At 48.1% G+C, this 22,051-nt stretch overlaps 2 protein-coding genes and 1 pseudogene across 2 annotated transcripts; 1 reads left to right on the forward strand and 2 right to left on the reverse strand.

Moving 5' to 3' along the window:
* Positions 1 to 4,990: 4,990 nt before the first annotated feature.
* On the forward strand, positions 4,991 to 9,803 carry LOC120688912 (annotated as a pseudogene).
* Positions 9,804 to 11,841: 2,038 nt separating this feature from the next.
* LOC120688625 (RNA-binding protein 39-like) lies at positions 11,842 to 19,655 on the reverse strand. Its single transcript, XM_039971014.1, has 13 exons — positions 19,069 to 19,655; positions 18,313 to 18,385; positions 18,175 to 18,231; positions 17,899 to 17,954; positions 15,580 to 15,793; positions 15,092 to 15,178; positions 14,935 to 15,009; positions 14,750 to 14,833; positions 14,296 to 14,360; positions 12,965 to 13,181; positions 12,692 to 12,780; positions 12,285 to 12,399; positions 11,842 to 12,176 (listed from the first exon to the last, which is right to left on the reverse strand). Exons 1-13 carry the CDS (start codon positions 19,527 to 19,529, stop codon positions 12,138 to 12,140), a joined length of 1,632 nt encoding a protein of 543 aa, XP_039826948.1. The 5' UTR covers positions 19,530 to 19,655; the 3' UTR covers positions 11,842 to 12,137.
* An 821-nt stretch (positions 19,656 to 20,476) lies between these two features.
* LOC120688913 (atherin-like) lies at positions 20,477 to 21,700 on the reverse strand. The gene is made up of 2 exons (XM_039971261.1): positions 21,209 to 21,700; positions 20,477 to 20,488 (listed from the first exon to the last, which is right to left on the reverse strand). Exons 1-2 carry the CDS (start codon positions 21,698 to 21,700, stop codon positions 20,477 to 20,479), a joined length of 504 nt encoding a protein of 167 aa, XP_039827195.1.
* Between the last annotated feature and the right edge of the window lie 351 nt (positions 21,701 to 22,051).

Here is a 22,051-nt window from a genome sequence, read left to right on the forward strand (position 1 = left end):
ATTGGTATGTACTAATATATTAATTAACCGTATTGATGAAAGAGTTAGAATACATAGAAATTTGTGGCTGAGACCCTCACGTATGCAACTGGTATGGGCATATTCCAACTAGACAACGAGACTCTTATATAGCCTATACATACACGAGACTCTTATATTCTAGTTAACGCTCGACTGTAATTGGATTTAGGGAAGAGATTCTTCACGTGCAAAAGAAAAACGGAAGGGAAAAATGCAGTTGTAGGGCCACGCACGTGGAAGGGTCTTGCACGCGGCTTATCCATTGTTGCAAAGCTCGCTGACGCTCGCTTGCCAGATTGGATTTGCGTTCCATGGGCGCGTTGGTCGATCGATTGCCACTTGCCAGTAGGGATCAGAGGGGCCATGCTAGTTTACGAGCTGACCGTACAAAAGTGCTCCGTACGGTTGATTCTCTGATAATTTTTTCTTTTTAGTAATTTTTATCATTTTTTGATAAATTATTTTTGGATAAAATTTTCATGAAGAAATGGAGTCTGAAAAAAATTGATGAGAAAATTTAAGAAACAAAAATTGAAAAATTTGAAGGAGAAAACTTAACATAAATAAAAGCTTGGGTAAAAACTTTTTGTATCCTAAAGAAAAAGCTCGATGTAAAAAAATTTTGCATCCAGAAATAAAAAAAAGCTCGGGTTATAATTTTTTGTAAAATGTTTTACATCAAAAAATGAAAAAAAATGAAAAAAGAAAAAAACCATACTGGGGAGGTCACCGCCTCCGCCACTAGCCCGCCGCGGCGTCTTCCCGCTACCGGCCCCGCCGCGCCTCCCCGCTACGCCGAGTCAACCCGCCGCTGCCGCACCAACCCACTGCCTCCCCGCCGCGCCTCCCCGTCGCGGATGCACCTCCTCCGCCTAACCCCACATTAGTCAGCCTCCCGCTAGATAGGGAGGAAGCTGGATTCGGGAGGAAAAGGGAAAGAGAAGAAGGAAGAGGGACCGATTGAAGAAAAAAAAGAGGAGAAGGAGCACAGTGAGTAGGGCTCTGGTGGGGGCCACCATATACGGTGAGTGGAAAAGAGCTGCAAGAGTCGGTTCAATCGATTGTAGGTTTCAAACCTCACGGTCAATCGTAGAATCAGCATAGTGGATCAGACACTGTGGAATCTCGTTCGCTATACGAGCCTAGCTTTGTCCGGACCATCGCCTCTTGTTCTTGTGAGGAGGTCTTGCCGAGTAGCCAAGAAATCCTATGAGGGTGTGAGGGAGACATGTGGATCATGTATTAATGATGAAGGACTAAACCACTATACGAGTAGACTGAAAGTTAGACTATAAAAATCTTTACAACCAGCAGCAAGCTAATTAAATTATTAAGCTTTCTCTAAGGTGTGTGTCTTGCTTCATCATGACATCGTGTGTGGATGGGATGGTTGCGCGCCTCTCTTCCTTCAACTCTATAGTTTCGGAACTCTGATTTTTCGGTCGACTGCTCGATGCGCTGCCCCGAGTGGCCGTGCACGTGGGGACTGGGGGTCAATGGGCCCACGACAGCTAACCCAGGATGTGATCTTGCCCTTCACGGCTCAATTTTTTATTTCTTTGATTTTTTATTATTTCAAAATTTTGTGTCAGAACATTTATTTCCAAGTTCTCTATCTCGAAATCTTTTGCTTGAAGTTTTGTAGCTCCCAAATTTTTTTCTTGTACAAAATTTTGCACCATGATTTTCTTTTCAAGATTTATCGATCTCAAAATATTCTAGCCTAAATTTTCACGGAATTTTTATGTTTGGAGTTTCATTTCAATTTTTTCTCAAAGCTTTAAAATTATTTGTATAAGTTTGGTTAATTTTTATTTGCATAATTTAGGTTAGATTTTTATAACATATAAATATGTGATGGTAAATTGTTTTACTGGAGCGAGAAGAGAAAGAGGTGACGTGAGGGTGTGGGACTCTAGAAACGGTGGGGATCGGACACATGCTTTTGAGATGGAAAGGATTCGACAGTACGGAACAAATTTTACCCTAAATTAAGACACCGAGGTTGATTTATTATTTAATTCTATGTTCTATATAGGAGAAGTAGTAGTCGAGCACGTTTTTATGTAGCAGTCGTAGTATTTATTTATATATGAAATATGCATGACATCTCAAAGTGAGAGTGACCAGCAATTTTGAACTGCTGTTAACCGCAGCTGTCATCATAGACATTTGGATAACGCATTAAGACACTAAGACTGAATGAAATATAAAGTGATCCAAGCATTTATTTGAAAATATACCCACGAATTGAGCATTGTTTAGCTGGTAAGATTTTTTTTACAGATATTAGCTGGCAAGATTCGTTGTGGTATGTAGTACCTGCTCATCAGGGCCGTCCCGACAAAAACGGGGGCCCTGTACAAATGCCTAAAGTGTGGCCTACTTACTTGATTAGCAAAATATAACATAAAATTAATAAATACAGTATAATATGAAATAGCAACGGGAAACATCAAGTCATACCTAGTGTTAAATCTTTTCGTGAATAGCATCATTCTTTTCGTATTTCTTGAAATAAAATTTTCAATGATAGACTCAATCAATCTTTTCCAATATGTCACTCTCAAGTGCTATCATGGCCAAATCATTAAGCCTTTCTTGTGTTAAATCTTTTATAATAAATGTATCCATAACTCATTTCTGAGATTGAGTTGCTTTCTTTTACACTTTTGAGAATCTGAATCATATTTTCTAGACCGGTTTGCGGAAGACACGATTTGATCTTGAAACAATAAACACCTAGACCAACTGATGCACACATATGCAAATATCAATCAATTATCGATTCATTCATAATCATCATTTATCCATTAAACAAAAGAAGTATAATGACTTGTGGAAGACAAGCACTAGCAGTAACCAATAAGTAGCACCGACTTACGGTTCTTGAAGTTCAGTTCAGGCAATCAACACCCTGCAGGCGTGCGGACCGCGAGTCGGCCGGTCAAGTCGTCCAGATGGTGCGGCGTCTCGCCGATGCGGCGATGCCCTATTGCCCTACGGCCTGCGCTACGGAGACGCAGACGGCCGGCCGGACCCTGCTCGCGCTACTGCCCTAATCGCGACGATGTGCGAGCTGCGAGAGAAGACGAGACGTCGCTGGTGCGCTGCGGCCGTGGAAAAGGCAAATCCAGCATCAGCAACTAGGAAACATGGGCTAATTGCCTAATTCTAATAGGCCTAATGGGCTGTAGCGTGAGAATTTGGGGGCCCCTTGGAATTGGGGGCCCTGTTCGGTCGAACATGTTGCACGCCCACGGGGACGGGCCTGCTGCTCATCCGGTAACCCTAGACTCCATACGGATGCTTATAATTTACTGAATTATTTTATAATTTAACCGGCGTATCCTATTATGTTGAGAGCACATGGCTATATTTATAGGGGCGTGTGCGCGTGTATATAAAGGTTTGCATCTGTACTGTATTTTGTAAAGAAAAAGAAAGAAAATGAACCCACTACCGAAAATAACAACGAATAAGTACATTTTTTTCTCTCGAAAGTGCTAATAGGGATAGGGTTGCGTGTGTGTTTTCATAGATGTGAGTGTGCGTGCGTTTGTGAGCATCTGCGTCGGTACTATGTTTCATAAAAAAAATACATTTTATCTCTTTTTCCCGCAAAAATTGAGTTTCTAAATTACTGCGTGAGTTGCCAAATCATCCTTCTCTCTTAATCTGACAATCATGCAAGGAGCCAAGGCCCAAGGAGTAGTTAGTTGACACATGGTCCAAACAATGTCTGAACCGGACCGTTTTGTTTCTTTCCACCACGATAATAATTCAAAAATGCAAGCATCCTCCCGCCACTGCAGCTATAAATTTAGCCACGGCAGACTTCTCGTCCCCAACACGATCGAGCAAGCAAGTAAACCTTCCTGCAAATTTAAGTAGCTAGCCACTATGGAGGACAAGGCACTCCTCGCCGTGGCCGTGGCCGTGCTGGTCGTCGTCCTCGCCAAGCTAAGTCCCTGCTCGCCGCCAAACCCAAGCTCAACCTCCCCCCCCCCCCCGGACAATGGACGCTGCCGCTGATCGGCAGTCTCCACCACCTCGTCACCAGCCCCTCGTGACCTCGCGCGGCGGCACGGCCCGCTCATGATGCTCCGGCTGGGCAAGGCGCCCACGCTGGTGGTGTCGTCGCCGGAGGCTGTAACGACCCGGTCCGGAATAACGGTTAAGATCTACTCTACATATTGAGTAAACCACACCTGCTAAATAACTATCTTGCGCTTTCGTCCTCGCTTCGCGCAAAAGGTTCGAACCGGAGTTACTAGCTTCCCAGGAACCGGCTATTTAAGCTGGTTCGGCTCCCTCTCTATTTTCAGTTCGGGAGAGCTGAGTCCCGCGGCGCTACAGTAACTCGCGCGGCCCAGTCGGCCCGCGCTACAGTAACCATGCGCTACAGTACTCGCGCGGCCCAGTCGGCCCGCGCTACAGTACCATGCGCTACAGTACTCACGCGGCCCAGTCGGCCCGTGGGTCGTGACAATCTCCCCGTTAGGATTCGACGTCCCCGTCGAACCAACTTACCCATTACGGGACAAAGGAGCATGATTTCCTCTCTTGGTCACGTCCCATACGTCTAGTGCTAACGATCCCATGTGCCACGTCCGTGGATTCACTGCCAGCAGTCCATGTGTGTCCGTCCACATGCCGGTGGCATCTGTGTCCCCACGCGCGCACGTGCTCATGTACGCGCACTTCTGCCCGTATGTGGCGTGAATCTGTGCGCACGTGCTCATGTACGCGCACTTCTGCCCGTATGTGGCGTGAAACCGCGAGAGTTCGGCTCTTTGAGTAAATCACACCTGCTAAATAACTCTCTTGTGTTTTCGTCCTCGCTTCGCGCAAAAGTTTCGAACCGGATTTATTAGCTTCACAGGGACCGGCTATTTAAGCTGGTTCGACTCCCTCTCTGTTTTCAGTTCGGGACTAAAAAGCTGAGCCCTGCGGCGCTACAGTAGCCATGTGCTACAGTAACTCGCGCGGCCCAGTCGGCCCGTGGGCCGTGACAGAGGCCGCGTGGGCGGTCATGAAGACGCACGACATCACGTTCGCCGACCGCTACCTGAACGCCACCATCGCCGTGCTCACCTACGACGGCACCTACGGCGAGCGGTGGCGCCAGCTCCGCAAGATCACCGTGCTGGAGCTGCTCAGCGTCGCGCGCGTGCAGTCCTTCCAGCGCATCCGCGAGGAGGAGGCGGCGCGGTTCGTGCAAACCCTCGCCGCGGCCGCCGGCGCCACTGTCGACCTCACCAAGATGATCTCTCGGTTCGTCAACGACACCTTCGTCAGGGAGTCCATCGGCAGCCGGTGCAAGTACCAGGACGAGTACCTGGAGGCCTTCGACACCACGGTCCGGCAGACCTCGGTGCTGACCGTCGCTGACCTCTTCCCGTCGTCTAGGCTCATGCAGCTCCTTGGCACGGCGCCGCGCAAGGCGCTCGCGTGCCGGGACAAGATCACGCGCATCCTCGAGCAGATCATCCGCGAGAAGATGGAAGCCATGGACCGCGGCGACTGGACGGAGCACGAGGGCTTGCTCGGCGTCCTGCTCAGGATCCAGAGAGAGGCCACCTTGTCCACACCCCTCACCAATGACGCCATTGTCGCGCTCATGTTTGTAAGTGATCTTGTTCCGATCGATGATCACCAATGAGCTGAAACACTGCGTGTGTGACAATAATATTTCCTTGCAGGACTTGTTTGGCGCCGGCAGCGACACCTCGTCGACCACTCTGAACTGGTGCATGACGGAGCTGATCCGGTACCCGGCGGTGATGGCCAGAGCGCAGGCAGAGCCGCAGAGGTCCGGGAGGCCTTCAAGGGGAAGAGCACGATCACCGAGGATGATTTTGTTGGAAAAATAGACAACTATAAGTTTAAATTCCGAACTAGATTTATCATGACGAGAATTAAACCTAGCATGCATGACTCTAACATACTAGACAGTACATATATCATAAACATGATCTCAGAAAACATTATTATGGAACAGATCTGATTACACAATACATACTGTGCGGGAGCCGCCGGGAATACGAAAGGCGCAGACGAGACAAAGACGGTCCTTCGAACGGAGCGCAGCAACCGGCATTGCAGACGACGGTACGCCACAGCTCCTGACTTGGACGGAGGACGAGCCGTGGTGAAGAAGATGAGCAGTCGCGCTTAGTGCTTCTCAAAAAACCTTATTCGCCCTCTCCCGGTGCAGGATCACAAGAGCGAGCGGTTCCAGAGACCTGCTCTCCCGTTCGCCGGTGCACGCCGGCGCTCGGGATGGAGAAGAATACGGCGGCGGCGCAGCAACGAGAGGAGGCAAAACCCTAACTCAGATTAGATCTTCTTATGAATTCCCAAACCTTAGGGACTCCACGTATAGCGATCTATGGTGCACTTTTTCCATGAGGGAGGTGGTCCGTATTTAAAGGGAGAAAAACCCCCTACACCATCGTCCATTAGCAATATGGGACTAATAAATGGTGTACCTCCTCTTAGCGCTAATGGGCCTTTGAGATTTATTAGGATTATTTATATGGGCCAAGCCCATAAATCTAACAATCCACCACCAGATCTCAAATATCTATTTATAGATTTTGCATGTTTCTCACTACTTTTTGACATACCAGTGATTTAGTGAGGACTGTTAAGTTGAACTCTCACCTAGAGCTCCAAGCTACACTTATCCACAACTTGAACAATAGACTACGCCTTGAATTGCAAGTTTGGTCCGAACAAGTTTCACTCAAAGTCATAACCAGTACATGGCTGCCAGTAGCCTTCTCCGCGGGTGGAGCATATACGTCATACTCCCTGGTCTCTTCATGAGTTTACTAGAGATCACCCAAATCTCACAGACTGCGATGTTAGACAGTCAGACTCATATAGGTGTGTTCTTTCAAGAATGTTCTGTAGGACAGCACCTTTGCTCATTAGAGCCAACAGAAACACATTAAGGCAAATAGCCAACCTGCCTTACAGCAACTGAGAGTATTGCATTTTTTCTTAGAGAGGGTTTAAACATAGATCAGAATGTATGAGTTCTAGAGGTGCCAAGTGTCTCTCCTCAGCAGCCTTGTGAGGCTTCCGAGGTTGCTTTGATTACACACAACTATGGCACTTAGAACCTTTGGCAGTGGTGAATTTCGGAATTAAACACATGCTGGAAAGCCAAGACATCAAACCAAAATTAACATGACACAAACGTGAATGCCAAACACTCGCATCATCACTAACGTTGCCACAAATATGGTTCACCTACTTATTACAAAATTCAGCAAGAAAAAAGCGGAACAAGCCTCCGCAATCATAGCTTTTACCAACGAATTGTCCATGTTTCGACATGACAAATTTATTGGATTCTAACACTACCTTAAATCCGTCCTTGCATAGGACTGACCCGCTGATCAGATTCTTGTTGATAGTGGGCACATGCTGCACGTTCCTCAGCTGCACGATCTTCCATGAAGTAAACTTCAGATCTACCGTGCCAACACCATGAACAGAAGCATGTGAGCCGTTCCCCATCAGCACGGAGAAGTCCCGGACGGTCTGGTAAGAAGAAAACATAGAGATGTCAGCACACACATGAACATTAGCACCCGTATCAAGCCACCAACTCGTGGATTGAAAAATTGAAAGAACTGTAGGTAAATTACCGTACCCATCTCCAGTATTGCTCATGGCCATCATGTTGACATTCTTGGACTCATTTGCTTTCTTGGCCCTGCGGTCTGCCCGATCTGGGCACTCCTTGGAGAAGTGTCCAAGCTTACCACATGCATAGCACTTTTCCAAAGTCTTGTTCTTTTTCTTCTTGAAGGTAGTGGTCTTGTTAGGCTTGTTGTTCCCTTTGTTCTTGCCGTGTGGGAACTTTTGGACCAGGTTGGCGCTGGACTGACCTTGATCTCCTTTCTCAGGCACGTCCTTCTTTCGAGCCTTCTCCTCAACATTAAGAGTCGCTTTCAGATTTTCAACTGATATCTCCTGTCTCTTGTGTTTCAAAGTTGTGGCGAAGTTCCTCCACTAGGAAGACAACTTTGTAATAATGCATTCAGCCACAAACTTGTCGGGAATAGGACACTTAAGGAGATCAAGATCCTTGACAATGCACTACACCTCATGCGCCTGTTCCACCACAGAACGGTTATTCACCATCCTGTAGTCATGAAAACTCTCCATGAGGTACAGTTCATTGCCCGCATCTGTTGCATCATACTTTGCAACCAGAGCATCCCACAGCGTCTTCGCCTCTGTCTCATCAATGTACACACGGACTAATCCGTCTGATAGATTGCTAATAATACATCCGATAAAGAGATTATTGGCCTCATCGTACTTCTTCTGCTCTTCAGCAGTAAGTACGCCCTCAGGCTTGCCAAGTCTCATGTCTCAGATGTGCATAGCAGTAAACCAAAGGCGAACCTTGGACTTCCAGATCTTAAAGTTCACGCCAGTAAACTTTTCTGGCCTCAGTGACTCAGCGAAACCAGCCATTGTTAAATCAACAGATTGCCTATAATAAGATTTTTGGATTGTTGAAAAAATAGACAACTGTAAGTTTAAATTCCGAACTAGATTTATCATGACGAGAATTAAACCTAGCATGCATGACTCTAACATACTAGACAGTACGTGTATAATAAACATGATCTCAGAAAACATGATTATGAAACAGATCTGATCACAAAATACGTACTGTGCAAAAGCCGCCGGGAAGACGAAAGGCGCAGACGAGACGAAGACGGTCCTTCGAATGGTGCGCAGCAACCGGCGTTGCAGACGACGGTACGCCGCAGCTCCTGACTTGGACAGAGGACGAGCCGTGGCGAAGAAGATGAGCAGTCGCGCTTAGCGCTTCCCAAAAAACCTTATTCGCCCTCTGCCGGTGCAGGATCACAAGAGCGAGCGGTTCCGAGACCTGCTCTCCCGTTCGCCGGTGCACGCCGGCGCTCGGGATGGAGAAGAATACGGTGGCGGCGCAGCAACGAGAGGAGACAAAACCCTAACTCAGATTAGATCTTCTTATGAATTCATAAAACTTGGGGACTCCACGTATAGCGATCTATGGTGCACTTTTTTCATGAGGGAGGTGGTTCGTATTTAAAGAGAGAAAAACCCCCTACACCATCGTCCATTAGCAATACGAGACTAATAGACAGTGTACCTCCTCTTAGCGCTAATGGGCCTTTGAGGTTTATTAGAATTATTTATATGGGCCAAGCCCATAAATCTAACAGACCTCGCCAGCGCAGAGCTTTGGTACCTCAAGCTCGTGATCAAGGAGGCTCTCAGGCTGCACTGCCCGCTGCCGCTCCTGCTCCCCCGGCAATGCCGCGAGACGTGCCAGGTCATGGGCTACGACATCCCCAAGGGCACGTCCGTGTTCGTCAACGTGTGGGCGATCTGCAGGGACCCTAACTACTGGGACGACGCGGAGGAGTTCAGACCGGAGCGGTTTGAGAACACGAATCTTGACTACAAAGGGACGAGCTATGAGTTTCTCCCATTTGGATCCGGTCGCCGTTTGTGCCCTGGTGCGAACCTTGGGCTCGCCAACATCGAACTCGCACTGGCGAGCCTTCTATACCACTTTGACTGGAAGCTGCCCAACGGAGTGGAGCCTGATGACGTCGAGGTTTGGGAGGCTTCCGGACTGATCGGAAAGAAGAACATAGGCCTTATGTTGCAACCAGTTACCCGCATTGCTCCGGTTAATGCGTGATTGAAGCAACATGTATCATGTGCTATAGTAACGAGCCAATGTGGCACAATTCATGATTGATTGTGTGCTTAGCTTGATAGAGCGGGAGGAAATAAGTTTGTCACAAACATTATGTATGTCCAACCATTTGGACTACCCTCTTGTTAAATATACGGTTGCCTTCCTCAAAAAAAAAAAAACGGTTGCTACATCATATATACCCAAGTGTAAATCCCTCACCTACACCTGAAATTTCCTCTTCCTTCCACCTCCTGGTCTTTTAGGTCGCCTGAGTCCCATTGTGGAACAATGCAGTGGCCGTGAGCGCCAGGAGGCACTAAGAAAGAAAGGAGTAGAGATGGAGGAAGATGCAAGTGGCGGACCTCGCCGGTGCTAGGGACGGCACCACAAGGCGAAGGGCGGAGCACCGGAGAGACGTGCGGGAAGGAGATGAGGAGGGTGATTTGATCTTGACTATTGATTTTGGATACAATGGCCCGGAATTCAGGTGTGGGGTGGATGAGAAAATAACCAGGTGTATAATAGAGATCACCTTTCAGACATTTGTATTGTGATGAGATCATCTTGTGTCCCTAGCTGAAGGTAGACAATCAGTTCAGTTTCCCCACTTTTTTTCTTTGAATTCTCTTCCAACTAGATATTTGACCCACATATTGGAGTAAGAGAAAAAAAATTCATAGATGGTCCTTTGAAATCATGCCCACTATCGACCGCAAATATTCGAAGTCACGTGCGTTGCTACGATGCGAAGCATCGCAGAAACGCGCTGCACCTCGCTGATCGGTGGACCCAATCCACTGTGCTTCCTCCTCGTGACGTCGGCAACTTCTTCCTCCTTGCAACGTCGGCAGGTTAGGGTGGGAGGTGGGCGGACTGGCAAGGGGGTAGGGTGCGTGTGTGTGGTCGTCGAGGTGGCGGCCTTTAGGGTTTCGGGTTACCGGTTGGGGCGGCTCCACGACCGACGGCTATAGAGGGAAGGTCGGGGGTGGCGGCAACTTGGCGGTGGTGGTTCGACTGGCGGCAACAGCGAGGTGGCACGGGGTTGGACCTCCGGTGGGCGGGGTCGGCGGTGGGGGCAAAAAGAAGGCCGGCGCTAAGGTAGCGTGGTGGCAGGTGTTGGGAGGGCGGGTGGAGCGGCAGCGGGGGCTGCCGGCTGGGTTTGTGGACGAGAGCATGGGGGAGGCTAGAGCAAGAAGATGAGGAGAGATGGGATGAGGCCGGCGCTTATGTGATAGTTTTCATCACAGTTATGCGCGTGACCGCTAATAGTCCCCACTACTGACTGCGGACTTTCAATCCTCGCAAAAAAGAAATTGGACTCTCATGGGATTAAAGAAATCTTGACCATAAAGGAGAATTCGAGTGTGGGGAAGAAAATTTTCAACCGGGTATGATAAAGCCATATCAGGACTAGGAGGTTATAAGACTTGAGATGGCTGATTTCCACTTCATTTTTTTTCCGGAACAGATTTTCACTTCGTATGGTCCCTGTAGAACTAGGTGGGCCGTCACGCTCCGCGGCGCTTGTGGGCCTGTTCTCCCAATAAGACGACAGCAGGAACCCAAAGCAAGGCCGTGCAGCGGGGGATCTATTCATCGCATTCGCGATTTTTGGCGCTCCAATCGTAGAAGCGTTGCTCCCCCGACTTCCTCCGGCTCCAGCGCCCTCCACCACTGCTCCCGGCACCCTCCACCATCGCTCCCGCCGCCGCCGCATCCGCCACAACCACTTCCGCCACCTCCGCCGCTCCCGCCTCCCTGCTTTGGCGATGCTGCTGCCGCCCTCCACCGCTCTCACCGCCTCCACAACCACTTCCACCACCTCCGCCGCAGCTCCCGCCGCCTCCGCCTCCGCTTCTGCGAGATGGCCGAAAATCGCGCGCGCGATGAATAGATCCCCCATGACAGCAGCAATTATGCTTCGTCGGAGTCCAGCAAAGTACTAGAGCAGGCTCATAGAGCGAAAGAGAACTGCGAGCAGTGTTTATTAATTTGACCCATATTAATACCACAAACGGACAATGATACAGGAGCAGGCCCACTACACCATCTTGACGTTTGGGAGGATTTCAGGACCGATCGCAAGTATAAAACCACAAATATCTTTTTTTTCCCCACCACGCCGGTTCAGCCACAAACTTCCCCGTTCTGCTCATTTCAGCGTGAAAACCAAATGAATCAACACGTAAATCAAGCATGCTGTATACTAGGATTAAAGGCTTGGTCACCATGTGAAGCCCTATAGTACATCATCAAACATTGGAACTGACGCCAGATTCACAACTATTCCGTACAAAGGTATTCGTCTAACCTCCAAAAATACAACACTTGCTGTCACTCAAAACGATCTAAGCGGGTATTGCCAAATCTTGCCCGCATAAGCTGTTCACAAGTTTGGGAACTTCGCATTGTATTCCTGTGCGGACTGCATAAAACAAAAGGGAGGTTTTGAAAAGAGGAAGGTTAAATAAAAATGAACAAGTTGATACTAAAGAACAAGCCATGGAGATCTCATGTTACATTACGCCATTACCATAAATGTTGCTGTAATCATTTTCCCAGCGAACCATCTTCCATGGAGTGCTTGTTGGGCCTTTGCTGCTGCCGTCACACTATCCAAATGCAGGTACACAAAGCCTGCAGTATTTCTGCTCCAACAGCAACAGGTTCGACAGGTTAGAGAGTTGGAAGTTGAGAAAACACTGCTATGTAAAATGAACCTATCGACTACTGGAGTTTCAGAAATAATAAGATCAAAGTAATCGCAAATAAAAAAGGAGTATAGTAAATGTTGGTATATAAGTTCAAAAAGGGCCATTGACTCGGATTTGGTAGATAGACCACAAATATGTAGTTATGTAAGCTGACTGCAATTGCATTACATTACCAACAAAGGATACCCAAGATAATTTGTATAACAGAATGAGAAAGCCAACTTACTTGTCAACAAAAATGTGCCTCACTGCACCAAACTTGGAACATTCATCTTGCACATCATCTCTTATATCCAAATCAAAATCAGGATCTGTCTGCAAAATGAAAATGACATCAGTCAAGATGGTAAGATGGAGACAGGTGCATAAAATTAGACATAAAAGAATTGCAAACAATACCATCCCACTAATTATTATACATTTGAATCAGCAAACAAAAGTAAAAAACTGATCACACGCTCCTAAAATAAAAATATAAGTGTGTCCAAAAGAGGAATACCTCCACTGCAGGGTCAAACATGTTCTTAAGCAATAAGAATTCTGTAGGCGTAGACATGACCGCAGATTGAGTAGTGATAGGAAGCACAGGTGCCCCAGGAACTGATCCAACAGCAGGAATTGTAGGTGGTACAAGAGAAGCAACTGCTGGAGCCCCAACAACTGATGCAGCTGGCCCTGGTATAGCCACTCCAGCAGCACCAATACCACCAGTTAAGCTGTAGTAAACCAAAAAAAAAAGGAAACCAAGGGAATTAGGGAAACACACCTAGCATATTGTTTATGCGTAATTATGTACAAGTACGACCGAAACATTGTAAAAACAAGCTGGAGCTCCACGAAGGATGAACTTGACAGTAAACATGCTGAGAAAAATAGTCCTCAAGTTAATATGTAGATCTCACTAAAATAGTTCAGTGAAAAAATGATGCTACCAAGCATCATTTTATCAGCATCCACAGAGACAAGAACTATCATTCTAATTAGGAATGGAATCACATCCCCAATGCTAAGAGAAAATTTGTGGACTGCGACAGGTAACAACGTTGGACATGCGTAGAGAACCCTGTTCCGCTAGGCGGCGCCCAGGCGGCGCCTAGGCGCGCTTAAGCGCGAGGCGGAGGGTCCCCGCCTCGCCTATGGGGGGAGGCGGAACCCTAGGCGGGCTGGGTCACTGGCGAGGGAGGAGCAGGCGGCAGCAGGCGGGCTAGAGAAAGAGATGGCGGCGGGCGGCGGACGGCGCGCGAGCAGAGGGCGAGGAGAGGCGGGCGGCGGGCAACACGGGAGCAGGGGCGAGGAGTGGCGGGCGTCGGGCGGCGCGGAAGCAGGGGGCGAGTTGAGGCGGGCGGCGCGGGAGCAGCGGGTGGAGGAGAGGCGGGCGGCTGGAGCACGTGAGCAGGGGATGAGGAGAGGGGATGAGGTTAGGATGGGCTTGGGCTGTTTATGGGCCTTTCTATACAACTATTGGCCTACATGTGTCCTGTTTTTCTTTTTCTTACACACTTTTATTGTAAAATATGAATGGATTTAAAACGCCTAGGAAGCGCCTAGGAGCGCCTAGGCTCCGCTTACTCCCGACTAGGCTCTAGGCTGTGGGTCACCGCCTAGATTCCGCCTAGTGCCTAGCGCCTAGCGGAACAGGGGTAGAGAATTTTAGTGCACAATTGTTAGCTTGATTGTATAGCTTTTACACTAGACAATTTTTCTTTTGTAATTTACTTACGACAAAAATATCCTAGTTAAAGTTAGCAACTAAAGCATGACAGGAATCAAGCAAAACTAATCATTTCATGCATTTTGCATTCTTTCTGTTAGAAAATATTTAAGAAATACCTTGTTGCAGTGCCACTCCTGTCCAATTTGAGCATAAGAGCAGCTCTGGAGCTTGCATTTAATGCCTGCACACGTTTAATACATGTCTCAGAATCACGGGCATAATCCCTTAGCAAACACTGATATATGTAGATCGAAAGGTTAACCACCCCACCCACCCCCTTTCCACCCCCTAGGATGGCAAGAGCAGAAAAACTTTAGAAGCCTAAAAAACACTCTAAATGATGAAAAACAAAAATAATAGGCACATACAGTCATTGCCAGCATGTTGCTAAACCTACAGCTATGACAAGATACAGAGAGCATAATGTAAATGAATCCAAAAAAAGGAACCAAGATTAAGTTTTTGATATACTTGCAAGGCTCAACATTCATATAGTGAAAGCATAAACAATCCCCAGTTATATAAGGTTATCAGACATGTTGAACCAAATAATAAACAAAGTTTACCCACCAAGCCTCCACCTTCATCATCATCTAAATCTCCAGTAGTTGCTCCACTAACTTGGACTCCCACATGATCGGTAACAGCTGAAACCTGGTTAAAGCAATCAGAGAAAAATGTTAGATGGATGAACAGTATCTACCATGTATGTATTAATCTGTTCAGCAAACCGTACGAAAGCTATGAAATGTTACCTTAATAACTCTGCCAGCAATATCAAGCTGCCCATTCAAGCTCTGAGCAGCTTTTGCGTCTTCAAGCCGTGCAAACTGCATGGTGCAACAATGTCTTGAGAAATTGAGTAGACAATGAGACATGAGCCAGTGGCAGAACTTCAGGGGAAGAACCTACCTGAATGAAACCATAACCTTTGCAAAGTCCAGTCATTGGATCTAGGGGCAGCTGTACAAGCTCCACTTGCCCAAATGGTTCAAATACCTGAAGGGAAAAATTCATAATGACACACAACCGAGAGCAAGGAACTAAATACAAGTCATTCCTCTTAGAAGAGAAGGGAAAGCATTCCTCAACTAAAATATAATTATAAATATGGATTTGGGGAACCCAGCAAGCAAAAAAAACTAACAAGTAGCTTTATTCATTATATATTTATATTCCAGACTACACAAGTGAAACCCTTAAACTGACAGGAACTTCATGTAGACCAAAAGTTATTTACTAAGTCAAGCATCAACACATCCCAATACATCTAAGCGAATACAATATTCAAAAAATGTCACTTTAATTGCTCGTATTTTCTTCATCAAACTATAGAAAATCGTATGCATGTATTTAAGGAGGTAAGTAAAACAAGATCAGAATTAGATACGATGATTAACCTGTCTCAATTGGTCTTCAGTGATATTAGAGTGAAGATTGCCAACATACAACTTTCTTGCTCCACCAGAAGCTGCACCACCAGATGTCGCGTTGGACTGAACTAAGTTCTTTTCGGCCTCGGATGGCTTAACCATCACTGCTTGCCCAAGAAGCGGTTGACCAGACAGAGCGATTGCCATGGGAACAGACATAACGTCGTAAAACTCAATGTACCTGAAAATTTAGATATATGTTTAGTACAAACATCAAAGCATAAAAAAAAGATATTTTCCTGTCAAAAATTGAAAGAAAGTCAATAATTGGGCGTCATATGTTATGATATTTCATATTTTCACAGAAAACTTCAGGCATTTTGATCAAAATTTGTGTAGGAGGTTTTCGAACTTGGTTCTTGGTTGCCCCCTTTATTGCCTAGAAACCTGCACCAAGTTTTTGTCAAATACACTAGAATCAAACTGTCCTCGACTGCTGACTGACATCAGAATGATCTAATATTCCATCTTACTTGTAAATTGCCGATAATCCCAACAGGAAGACCACAACAACAACAACAACAACATAGCCTTTTTTCACAAGCAAGTTGGGGTAGGCTAGAGATGAAACCCAAAAGAAATAAGTTCAAAGTTCAGGCACATTGATAGCTAGTCTCCAAGCGCTCCTATCCAAAGCTATCTCTTTAGAGATATTCCAATCCTTAAGGTCTCTCTTAACCGACTCATCCCACGTCAGTTTAGGTCTACCTCTACCCCTCTTTACATTATCGACCCGCTCAAGAACCCCATTACGCACCGACGCCTCAGGAGGCCTTCGTTGGACATGTCCAAACCATCTCAGCCGATGCTAGATAAGTTTCTCCTCAATTGGTGCCACCCCAACCCTATCCCGAATAACTTTGTTCCGGACTCTATCCCTCCTTGTGTGCCCGCAAAACCACCACAACATCCGCATCTCTGCTACACTCAGTTGCTGGACATGTCGCCTTTTTGTAGGCCAACATTCAGCACCGTATAACATCGCCGGACGAATTGTTGTCCTATAGAATTTGCCTTTTAGCTTTTGTGGCACCCTCTTATCACAAAAGATGCCAGAAGCTTGCCGCCATTTCAACCAGCCAGCTGAAATTCTATGCCTAACATCTTCATCAATGTCGCCATCCTTTTGTAGCACCAATCCTAAATACCGAAAAGTATCCTTCTAGACCACCACTTGCCCATCTAGACTAACGTCTCCCCCCTCATGCCTAGTCGCGCTGAAATCGCACATCATGTACTCGGTCTTGGTCCTACTAAGTCTGAACCCTTTCAACTCTAACGTGCGTCTCCACAGCTCTAACTTCCTATTAACCCCTGCCCTACTCTCGTCAACTAGCACCACATCATCAGCAAAGAGCATACACCAAGGGATCTCACCTTGTATATCCCTTGTGACCTCATCCATCACTAAAGCAAATAAATAAGGGCTCAATGCTGACCCCTGGTGTAGGACTATGTTAATAGGAAAGTCAGTGGTGTTGCCATCACATGTCCGGACAAACGTCGTCGCATCCTTGTACATATCCTTAATGAGGGTAATGTACTTAGTTGGGACTTTGTGCTTCTCCAAAGCCCACCACATGACATTTCTCGGTACTTTGTCATATGCCTTCTCAAGGTCAATGAAGACCATGTGCAAGTCCTTCTTCTGCTCCCTATATAATAAAATTTCAGTGTGCAATCCTGTTGAGTATGACAAATTGATGAAAAATGATCCCCAGGAAAATGCCAAATATGTACTACAAAAGATGCTCACGCAATCATATGGCTGCAAAAATTAAAAGAATGAACTTAACAAAATCTGATAGGCAACAGTCAGAAAATCAGCTGTCTATTTTGATAAGATGCAAATCCCCAATATGCACAAGTTGCTCAACAATATTATTCCTAAACACCATGCTAAAGCACTGATACCTTTGCAGGAAGTAAAACATACTTAAAGATCAAAGAGTAGGACCATCATTTAAAAAGATGTCTTATTGCACGTGACGAAACTACCAACTAACAAATGATAATGTCTGATAAGTATTCCATTATTTTTCTTCTGCTGTATGCATTTTTGAAGGGTTTCATGTGCACAATTGTGTGCTCCTAGCCATCCAGGACACAACGAAAATCGTAAATTGCCCCTTTTGGTCGCCTGATTCTGGATAGATGAAAGCTAAACTCCTGGCGATGCCACGCTAAACATACTAACCTCAAATACTGACACACACACAGGGCTTTGTGCATCTCTACATTACAGCAAGACAGTGAATCTGGATTATAAAAGTATACAGTACTCACCCAACTCCTTTAGAACGCCGTGAGTTTCGATCCATAATAAGGCGAACATCACGAACCTGTAAAAAGTTAACAACCAAAAAATTAGAATATCTATCAGAATCCCAAACATGCAACAGGGGAAACATTATCCTCTTTCACAGAGTTCAGACACATGTGAGATTGTAAGCATGCAACATTCCTACATAAGCCCTTACAGTTGATATGACATGAAAAACATACCGAAACAAGGAACATTTTATATATTCAGGAAGTAGTACAAGGACAGTATGCTCTCACCTTTCCAGCCCTTGAGAAGAACTCATAAACATCTCTTTCGTCCGCCTTCAATGATAGCTGTGGTAATGCTTACAGACATTAGCTTAATGAGTTCATGTGTAAAGTATAAACTAACAAAGTACACTATTAAAAATCAACCTGGAAGGCAAATACAGTCCTCTGGTCCCTTTCTGGATCAACTTCTGGCTCTGCACCATCATCTTTCCTACGCCTGCACAACAACAAGAAAAGAAATGGTATTTAACAAAGCAGCATAAGCAATGCATGAAACAGAAAGAAATAGAGCTTCGACTATATATGACATGATGTTTTATAATTTACAACCCTGATATGCACAAACTATGAAATGGCTTCAAGCACCCCAGCTGTGACAACACAAGCCCTGTTGCTAATTTGCAATTATTCCACAAGGATTTAAATAACAAAGAATGGTGACCTGATATCTTGAGTCAGGCCCAATTGCAGATACCATCTGAAGAGAGCTCTAGCGTATCATATCTGCGAGTTCCCCATATTAATATTCAATATTAAAACTTAACAACCCTAGATGATAGTAACAGTAAACTACAGTCAGACCTACAGCCATAAATTGCATATTGCAACATATAGACATAGCTACAAGATTCCTACAGAATAGAGAATCATAAACACTCAACCAAACAAAATGAACCCTAAGCAATAGTATCTTAACAGTATGTACAAGCAGTCAGGCAATAATGACGACAATTTGTAAGTGATAATCCAATGGGCATGTGCAAAAAAAAAATGGCCTCGACGAATCACATCAACCTTTTCCCAATTGACAATCCGAAGGGCTAGCTAGACAATTGACTTGAATTGCATCGTACATGTCCCAATAGCAATACAGCGTAAGGAGAGACCACGAAATCGCACCTGACATCACGGTCGCGGTAGTGGTGGCGCTCGCTGCGCTCCCGCTCCCGCTCCAGCTCCCTCACCATCTCCTCCTCGGCGCGCTGCCGCTCCGAACGGCTCCGGCTCCTCCGCTCCCGTTCCACTTCCCTCTCCCTGGGTCGGTGCCTGTCCCCTCTCTCCTTCTCCCGGTCCCTTCCCTCACGGTCCCTGTCCTTCCCGCGGCTGTCGCGGCTCTTCTCCTTATCCTTGCCGTCATCCCGGTCCCGGTCCCGTTCGCGGTGCTCGCGGCTGCTGCGGTGCCGCTCCCGCTCCCGCTCCCGGTCGCGGTCCTCCCCGGAGCGGGAGCGCTTCGATACGCGGTCCTCGCCGCCCTCGCGGCGGCGCGAACCGCGGTCCTTCTCGCCGGCGCCGGAGCCGTTGGCCCGCGGGGCGGCGGGCTCCACCGCCTTCTCCAGGTACTCGTACTCGTCGAAGTCCATGGCGGCGGCGCGGGACGCGGCGGTGGAGTGGATCCGGTTGCGGCGGCGAAACCCTAGACGGCGCGCGAGGACGAGCGGCAGGGCAGGCAGGAGAACTAAAAACCCTAAAAATGTAGGTCTCGGCCCTCCGGATTGGGTCCCTGCCTGGTCGTTACAAGTGTGTTTACTGTTTAACAGAAACAGATGGTGCGGTCCCATACTGCCCCCGTAGTACGCAGCCCCTTTTGGCCGTGTTTGGTTACTGTAGATACAAAGAGAATCTTCTATGAATGATGTACGAAACGAAGTCTGCTTGCAAAACCTTTTCACAGATAGATGTAATTTTGCGCGTCGAATTTAATGAGCCTAATTAATCCATGATTAGATACAGTAATACTACAGTACCAAGGTCAAATCTTTCTCTAATCGCACGGTCAAAGCCCTCATAAGGTACAACTTTGCTACAGTACCCAAGGTTTTGGAGATGGTTTTATAATTAGATTTTATTTAATACTACTAATTAGTGGTCAAAGATACAAAAAGATTCACCAAATTTTTTCACCATCCCAACCAAACACAGCCTTTATTCAAAAAAGAAAGTAGTACGCACTACGCAGCCCCTCCGCCGCTTTCTTCAATCAAATTTTAGGGGAAATTTAGATCCCGTTGTGCGTACCTCCCAAAGCAGCTTTTATGCTAAATTAGAGGAAGCTCTGCACGGCTTCATCCTTCCGATGAAGCTAAAAAAAGTAGCTTCACCTGGCTTCTTATTCTTTTTTTTAATGCGGTTTACAAAACCACCTCATCACGCTATAGTGCCTCCATTTTTTGCGTAAAACAAGTGAAGCCGAAATCGATAAAACCCTCCCAAACAAACTTCTTTTCTAAAAGAAGTGATTCTGTTCCGTAAAGTGATTCTCTAAAATAAATTAAGAATCTGGGACCTGGAAAATCTAGTTTCTCCTAATTCACTTCTCACACTAATATATTTTCATAAAGTTAATTTTAAAAAATTATAGAGCCCTTGTTGCTCCAATTGAATTATCGCCCAGATCGTCACCGTGGGTAGACCTCCGGTTTTCTCCACCGGGGTGTCGACCCGCGGGGTGAGGCACCCTTTCTTCTCGCAATATATCCCGACCCATCGGGATATAAAAGGTGGAATCGGGCCTTCTCTCGGGACGTTCTGATATTTCAACTTCTGGACACATGCACGCACTCGCACTCGCTTGCTTACAAGCACCCCGTTGTAAGCATCCAGCACTCGAACTTAAGAATACAAAGTGCACCACTCCCATACCAGACGTAGGGCGATTGCTGTAACCAGTCTAAATCTCGGGAAAATTCCCTGGAAGGCCCTGGAACAAATCAGGCTCCCTTCTATGGCCCTGAAGAGTTGAAACTTCCCTCTTTGACCCGATTTTTATGTTGCATCCCTTGTATGGCCTTCCCGTGACCTCCGTGGCTCCTCCGTTAGGCGGCACGCCAACGCCGTGCTTCCAGCGCGGCCACAGGCTCTCGGCGCCCAACTGACAGGTGGGGCCCGCCCCTTCCCCAACCTCCCGCCTGGGGAGCCCCGGCCCCGTGCCGCACGCCGGCCCCGGCGAGCTCCCTCCCGCTTGGCTCGCGCGCGCCCGCGCCAGAGGATGGGTCGCCGCCGCCGCCGCCGCCGCCGCCCCGGGCTCCACCGCCACCACCACCGTTGGGAAGCCGAGGCTCTGCTCCACCGTGGCTGCCGCGGACGCCGAAGGAAGGAGCTCGCGCCGGGTTGAGGAAGACGAGGAGGCGGACGGCGGCCCACGTGAGCTCTGCCGCCGGAGCCGGCGAGGAGGCGCGCCGGAGGGAGCAGGCCGCTCAAGCAAAGCCGAGCAGCCCGGCCCCCGCCGTGCAGGCCGCCCCGGCGCCGCCGCGAAGGCCTGCCCCGCCCCGGGCCGAGCAGTCCCCCCGCAGGCGGCCGCCGTGGAGGGAGGAGCACCACTGAGGGGAGGCGGCCCCGCCGTCGGAGGAGGGAGAGCATGGGCGGAGGGCGCCGCCGCGAGATCCACCGGTGAGGCGCCGACGCCGGGGTGCAGGGGCAGCGGCGGTGCTCGAGCTCGAGCCGGTCCTCCGGTGGAGTGCAGAGGGACAAATCCCTCGCGCGTGCCGGAGCGCCGGGGAGGGAGGCCACCCGCGCTGGATCCGAGCGCCGCCATGGCCGCGCAGGCTGGATCCGGGGCCCGCCCCGCGCATCTTCCACCGCCGGCAAGGGAGAGGGAGGGGGAGGGAGCAGGAGCGCCGGCCGTGTGGGGAAGAAGAGGGGAGAGAGATAGGGGAGGGGAGCTGGCAGTACCCGTGGCCGGCCCGCGCGTCGTCGTGTGCCGGGGCCGCTCGGCCCGCTCGCCACCGCCGTGGCCGCTCCGGCCGCCCGTCGTGGCCCCTCCGCTCGGCCCGCTCGCCACCGCCGGGGCCGCTCCGGCCGCCCGTCGTGGCCCCTCCGCCGTGGCCGCCCAGGCGGGAGGTTGGGGAAGGGGCGGGCCCCACCTGTCAGTTGGGCGCCGAGAGCC

Source organism: Panicum virgatum, chromosome 9N (assembly GCF_016808335.1).
Source record: "Panicum virgatum strain AP13 chromosome 9N, P.virgatum_v5, whole genome shotgun sequence".
Taxonomy (NCBI): domain Eukaryota; kingdom Viridiplantae; phylum Streptophyta; class Magnoliopsida; order Poales; family Poaceae; genus Panicum; species Panicum virgatum.

Excerpts from the sequence above, each read along its gene's own strand:
- LOC120688913 (XM_039971261.1), bottom strand. The coding sequence starts at position 21,700 with ATGGCGGCGCTCGGATCCAGCGCGGGTGGCCTCCCTCCCCGGCGCTCC.
- LOC120688625 (XM_039971014.1), bottom strand. The coding sequence starts at position 19,529 with ATGGACTTCGACGAGTACGAGTACCTGGAGAAGGCGGTGGAGCCCGCC. Across the intron at positions 15,179-15,579 it reads CTGAAGACCAATTGAGACAG|GTATTTGAACCATTTGGGCA; the intron begins GTTAATCATCGT and ends TTTTCCCTTCAG. Across the intron at positions 14,834-14,934 it reads TTGCTGGCAGAGTTATTAAG|GTTTCAGCTGTTACCGATCA; the intron begins GTAACATTTCAT and ends TGCTTTAACCAG.